General features: G+C 40.2%; 1 protein-coding gene across 1 annotated transcript in view; it reads right to left on the bottom strand.

Annotated features, from left to right (window-relative positions):
• Positions 1-6,097, bottom strand: part of NMU (neuromedin U) — a 45,063-nt gene extending 38,966 nt beyond the window's left edge. Inside the window, exon 1 of the mRNA XM_009885034.1 lies at positions 5,977-6,097. Coding sequence (XP_009883336.1) covers positions 5,977-6,097 — 121 coding nt within the window. The remainder of the gene's footprint in view (positions 1-5,976) is intronic.
• Between the last annotated feature and the right edge of the window lie 902 nt (positions 6,098-6,999).

Consider the following 6,999-nt stretch of genomic DNA (forward strand, 5'->3'; position numbering starts at 1 on the left):
AGGGTCTTTTCCAAGCTAAGTGATTCTATGATTCTTTAATTCCAAGATGGAAAGATGCAGGAGTGAGGAGGTACCCACACAGGTTCTCCTCCTGTTGTATGCCATGGTGCAGCAATCTTCATCACAGATGTTGCATGTCCCTAGGTACGGCAGCGCTAGTCCCCAGCTGAACAGGACAAGTCACTGGTACACATGGTGGTTGAACAGGAGGATGGCTACAGGAGGATGCAGTGAGACACAAGCAGACAGTGAAACAACTTCAATAGCAACGTTAATAAAAGAGACAGCTTGTGTCTTCCCAAAACACGCATGCACACAAGACACAAATACACCACAAAACCATCAGCCGAGCTGGATATGTTAATATAGTTTTCTCCAGGGTCATCTTCTCTATAGACTCCTGTGGACATTTTGCGTACATAACAAGTATAGTAGCTATAGTACCAATCAATCGATCTCTCCTGATTTTTATTCCAGGCATGATCCTGTGGGATATTTTGATAGTAAGAGTAATTTTTTAAATTATACAACTCTCAAGAGGCACCTTCTACTTCTAGAGGCACATTGTAAAAGAATTAGACTCCTTAAGTCTATTTCTTCAAGTGCCTCTTTAAAGGCCTCATTGGAAAAAAAAATTATTTGGCTTTATTTAGTTCTCTCTTTTCTCTTTTCTCTTGCCCTGGCTCTGATGGTGGATTTGCCTAAAAAACCTGAAACTGCAGCTCAGTATTCTTTGAGTGGAAATCACGAGGGAAAGGAATCTGCATTTACAGCCTCTGTAGTCCTGATTTCATGACATAAGAGACGACAATAAAGAAGCTGTTAACGGCGAGACATCGTTAAGATGTTCGCTCACCTTTCTCAAGGGGTAATAGCCTTTAGAGACTGATTCACAGGGAAGAAAATTGAATTTTTCTCTTCCAGGGTCTGTCCTGCCTCTCACAAAAAAGCCTTGGTTTCCCATGATTCCTGTCTCCAGGGTAGCAGTTTATCTCACTCTTTCTGGGGATATTAGAAAACTGGAAGTTGTGTGTACCTTCCCAGCCCAGGAAAGATCTTTATGTACATGTCTTTAAGACTCAAGCCATAGCACTTGAGGCCATTTTTTTTAAGACCGTATGTTAGAAAGTGTGTAATTGTGCAGAAAACCTGCAAACATTCTCTCAGCACATGCTTCCAAATCACAGGTTGGCTTAAAATTAGTAACAAAAAAGAATCTATTGTCTTTAGCTCTGAAAAGGGGCTATGCAGGTTTAAGTATGTCATGATTTAAGTTAAATATGATGGTCTATTAACTATATCTTGGTTTAGCATAAGTTGTATTTCATATACGTGCACCCACAGGAGTTCACTACATCTGAAAAATTAAGATTATTGTCAAAAAGGCGTGCATATGGTATTTGACCAGTGTATAGAGAGCATACATACAAGTTTTATAAAATAACAGCTTATGCAAAACGTACTAGAGGAGCCCCACACAGCTTCTTTGCTGATGATTTATGAGGATATACTTTCACCTTACTATAAACACAATCTACGTATTGCATTGAATATATATATACAACTGCCAAGTATAGGAATTTTTACAGTCCAGTTCAAGCTGCTGATAATAGGAAAAACCAGCTGCCGCTGGTTGGCTGAAAAAAGACAGTAAAGCAAACAATCCCCCCCAAACACATAGAGTCCATGAAAATAGCATAAATAGACAATAAAATAGGAGTATACACAAATTTCTAGTGTATCTAGATTATACAACAAATTCTAATTACAGTACTATTTCATTTGTATGACAAAAGATATTAATACAAAGCCTTGATTTTCTGTTTTGGAAAAAGAGGGGATACCTTTGATTCATTGTGTTTCCACCTTCTCCATATCCTTCAAATCTAAAAAAACAGAGTATTTGATTGTCCTTTGAAGCATAATTAAAATAAAAATACCATTCTGGAAATACTCGAGACTAAATAGTGCTGTATCGAGTCCTTCCAATTTACAGCTAGAGCACGTATTTGACTTTTGTTCTTTTCTCCTCCTGCAAATTTAACCTGTTTCATTACGTCCTTCCCAGATATAGCGTCTTTAAAAACATTCACCTCTGGCTTTAGAAGAAATGAAGGTGTAAATAAGGAGTGAAATTTCCTCCAAAATCAAAACTTAGTTCAAACTGTGACTGGCAGTACATGAAGACAAACAATTTCATTTACCCAGTACCTTAACTTTTTGAGTCTGCGGTAGCGTGTCCCGAGAGAGACAAGAAATATTTTGCAGCAACTTAAACAGACAGATAGGTTTTCCAAGACTCTTTTAGAAGACAAATACAATTTTGAGAGCTATGGTTGCTATATAACTTTTTAGCAAATCAGTACTTCTATCGACCATGGCTTGGGGCAGAGTTTGGACTGCTGCAGTGAAGGATTCAGCCCGCCTCCATGGCAGGACCAAGGCTCACCTTCACCATCATGGACCAGAAACCTCTCTCACCCTGAGCTGGAAGATGCACTGTCCTTACTGAAAGCCAACCTCGCAAACACAGCCTTAACCTACAGACTGCAGCCAAAGTGCAAGAAGCCACCAAAGGATGGAAAGACGCATTTGCTTGAACATACAGAACAAGTCCCACTTTTTCCACTCTTCAGCAAACAAAGGGGAAAGCGGGGCCGGGATTTGCTCACAAATGAGCCAATGCCACCCAATTGCATTTCATTTCCAGAGTTACCAACAAGGAGCTCTGGGGTCTGTCGGGTTTCGGGGCAGTATGGCAGAAGCCCAGTGCTGTAGCCATCAGAAGATGGTTGTTCAGTGTCTTGTTCTGTCTTTCTTCAAGCCAATTATACCAGCCAGCTCTTGGGATATGTGACAATTACGTGACATGTGGGAACCATCCGTGTTTTGTTGTGGGGTGGGGTTTTTTTACATCACCTCTGACCTCTTTAATTATGTATCAGTTGTCTCTACAGCGCTCAATGCCATGGAGCAGCCCGAGGCAAAGCCGCCTGTAGGGACCAGGTCCTGCTTCACAGACTTTCCTTTCATTGGTTCTTGGCTTACACAGGGGACGAGTGAATATTCCCTCCAGTTACAGGACTGCCACAACTGTAGGGAGCAAAGATTCCTGTCCTTGCCCTAAAGGTTTTGAAAATCTTTGTGGCTTTATGAAATCCTTTTTTCTTCCCTCCGGATTGAAATTAAAGCCTAATCCAGGGTATTAATACAGATGAGAGCTGGAGTGGGCTGACCGTAGGCTCAATATGAGAAGAAAAAGGGCATCTGTGCAGAGTGACACATAAACTCCTTGGTTAGCTCTCATATCTTTCAGTGTGAAGTGCTTAATACAGCCAAGGTGCACAAACAAAATGAATCAAACCGTTTTTCCACCTAGAACAAGAAAAGTCAGTGGCTGTACTTATGGAAAAAAGATGGCTAAAGCACACATCTCAAAGGTCAACTCTCCGTTGAGTCTCCTGCCTGACCTGCAAGATGCAGGATGGTTTGGTAGAGATTGGCAGCTCTAAAAATGTCTCCTTGCAAATGGCAACCTTTACATGCATTTTGTTATGATTTCCATTATTATTGGGACTGTTAGTATTAGTAACATCAGACTCCAAGCCTCTTCAGTCGTCTTTGTGTTATCCCAGAAAAACACTCAAGTCTTTTTTTTGTCTTTTTTTTTTTTTTTTCCCCAGAAATACTCACTTCTCATATTGGAAAAAATTGCTTCTGTTTCCAGTTACTGATATTTTACGAGGATTTTCACATAGTACAGATATTCCGGGGGCAAAATCCACTCTTTTACCCGTATTTCTCATATACACACCACGATTTACAACTTCTATGCTTCTATAGATACATTTACAGTAACTTCAGCAAACTACTACTAGTCAAATTCTGATCCACCTCAAAAGTTGCTGACCTCAGCAGGTCAGATTCAGCCCTAATTACAGTGACAATTTGCACTGGCAGGATAGCTCAGCGCTTGCCTGGGGCAGACTCCCACAGCACGGCTTTGAAATCAGTCATAACATACAGTGTCTGAACCTAAGGATACGGTCTGAGGATGCCAGAGTCAGTGAAGACAAAGGCTACAATACACTGAAATGATGTTTTACATTTGACAATATGAAATAGTTTTACAGGATATATAAATGTTTACAGGATGCATACAATATAAAATACTCACAGCACAGAATTGCAAAACCATTTTTACCTGCCAAGGAGCAAATAACTCAGAAATCCGGCACACGGCATTACAGAAATCCCAAACTGCACGTGGAGCATCTGAGAAGTTAAACCAGCACCACAAGGTACTCTAAGTAAGCGTTGTGGTTAGGAAGGCACTACGGCTCCCTACAGAAGTAGGCTAAGCTGATGCTAGATGGAGTGGAAACAAAGAAAGCGTTGTTTTGAAGTAGGATGGTTCCTATTTTCCCTTCCCACATTAATTGGATGAGCAGTTATTTATCCACAGTGCAGAGGAGGAAAAAGGAGCCTCGAAGGTACGTAAAGATATGCAGACTGGTAAAACAGGAATCCAGATGTCACGGTTTGTGCCCGGTTTGTGGTTGCTGGGCCATGCGAGCCTCCAGACAGACTCACCTGGACTCACTTAGGGACTGACAGCAGGTAGCCAGGCCAGCCAGCCCGCAACCTCCTAGCCCACTCTGCAACCTCTTCCAGCTGCAAGAATGGGAGGGTTAAAATAGTAGTATTGTGCCAGGAATTGCTGGCTTCAGAAATTAGCTTTCTGCTTATTCTTTCACCTGTTCCAGTTGAGAATCCCTAGGAGCCACTAGCACACGTGGACCCGCAGTGTTTGGGAGAATGACAGCCACCAGATAATTAACCCTTTTACCCTCTGCTGTTCGGTCTGTGTCTGACACTACATTAATTATTTATGTTCCGTATACTAACCATGCCGATGTCAGCACCGCTCAACATAACGCATCGCATCTTACAACTTCCACAGAGGGCACAAGCACCAGGGCTGGAGACCAGAGGCGAGTTGGATAACCTTCAACCTGGGTGGAACGCTGAGACAAGTAAATGGAAGCATTCTTAATGGGAAAAAAAAGAATAAAAGTGACTTTTCAAGAAAAAAACCTGCTATTCAAATCCTATCTTATCCTTCTGCCATACTGCAAGCTCAGAGAAACACAGGATGTGTCACATGTCTGAGATGGTCTGCACTTGTCTTCTACCAGCTGCCTCCAGTAAGAAGCACATGTATGGTCAAACCCCTTTGTCCTTTGCTTTACTGCCCATAAAGCCTTTATAATATTAACGTGAAGTAATGCAGTAACAATTTAATTTATAGATAATTTGATGTTAATTTAACAGCTAACCCTCTAGACAAAATCTGTACTTAAACTTCTACTAAAGTTGCATTTTAAAATTGTCTTGTGCTAATTTGCTAATGCCTACCTTGTTTTGAACTGTGGGAATGTTGAAAATAACACAACTATTTTATTTTCCAGGAAGTTATACTGATCACATTTGTTAATCAGAACAAAAAATAAAATACGTAATATGTTTGTTAGATTAGACCATTTGGGTTGTTTGCAAAACTTGGGTTTAGTAATTTAGCCCAAGTTGTCATAATGGTATACTGAACTGAGACGTGTAGCAATGCAAGTTTGATGCCAGTGATTTATGTGGTCAATAAGAATCAGACTCACAAAAATATTAACCAGCAGAGTCAGTAAATGTATAGAAAAAGCATAAAGCAGATAAATGACTTTTAAAGATACATGTACAGTTGGGAACATTTCCCCAGGAGGCATTTCTGAGCACCATACGGTCTTCATTTTTCTATTGCTCTGCTAGGATAAATGAAGTTTAAACAACTTTGATTTTAGCAATAACAAATTTTAGAAAAAAAATTAAGATGAAGAATGTAAGTTCCTATAAAATCATCTGTGGTATTTCAGTATTAAATCTAGCAGAAGTGGCAAGCACTGATTCAGATCTATTTGGTCTTACCTGAATAGGTGGGCTCTGATGTTTGAAGATCAGCCATCCATAACTTCCCCATGGTATTTGGTGGAGTGGCACCATAATCTGCAGAATCATCTGCATTCATGTGCACGTTGTGTGTCTCCATGGTCCTGTACCTCTACAAGTAAGTGATTTCCCATGAGCGCACACCACACTATCATCACCCTTTCACTCACTGAAAGCGAAAACATCTATTCACCAAGTAAATAATCACCACCCAGGGCTTCCAAAAAGAAAATTGAGGTGAAAAAGGCCACGAGCATCTCTCTAGCTGTTCAGTAATGATTTTGGTCTTTAACATGCTCCCAATCTTCAGACTAGCATACTCCACTAATCACGCTCTCTGTTGGGTGGCTGTTTACCATGGCAAGCGCCACTCATCTGGATTTGATAGTGCTTTTCTAGGGATTCTTTTTTTTTTGGAAAAAAAAAAAGTGCACTCAGTTGCCTCACTAATGTGTGGGAGACTTAAAAGTATAAAAAACCCCAAACAAAACAGGGATGGTTTCTAAGCAATACAGAAATCTTTTCCTAGATATTCCCATGCAGTGATGATGTCACACACTGCTTAAATTTGCATGTGCATTTACCACCGTGTGATCTGTGTTGACCACAAATATCAGATCCAGAATCATAATTAAATCCAGTCAGAGAACTGACAAGGTGCAAGAACTAACAATTTTGCACTACATACCTATAGACAAGATATAGGAAAGGTGAAGTACCCTACCATTCAGAGTAATATTTTCTTCCATCTGGAAAACGATGTGTTCATTTTGATCTTAATGAAATCTTCAAGGAACAAGTACGCATTTAGAGACAGGTTAAAATAAAATCAAATGAGATTATCATCCATATTCTGCCCAGACATTTTGCTGATAGGATTAGGGCAATTGTTTTGGTCTGAACTGACAGAAAAATTAAATATATTCTCCTGAGTTGTCAGATTTCAGATTTCAGGCCACATAAATTTTGCTAGCCAATCTTACGCAGGGTTTAAAGAGAAGC

This window comes from Charadrius vociferus, unplaced genomic scaffold (assembly GCF_000708025.1).
Source record: "Charadrius vociferus isolate BGI_N301 unplaced genomic scaffold, ASM70802v2 scaffold134, whole genome shotgun sequence".
NCBI lineage: Eukaryota > Metazoa > Chordata > Aves > Charadriiformes > Charadriidae > Charadrius > Charadrius vociferus.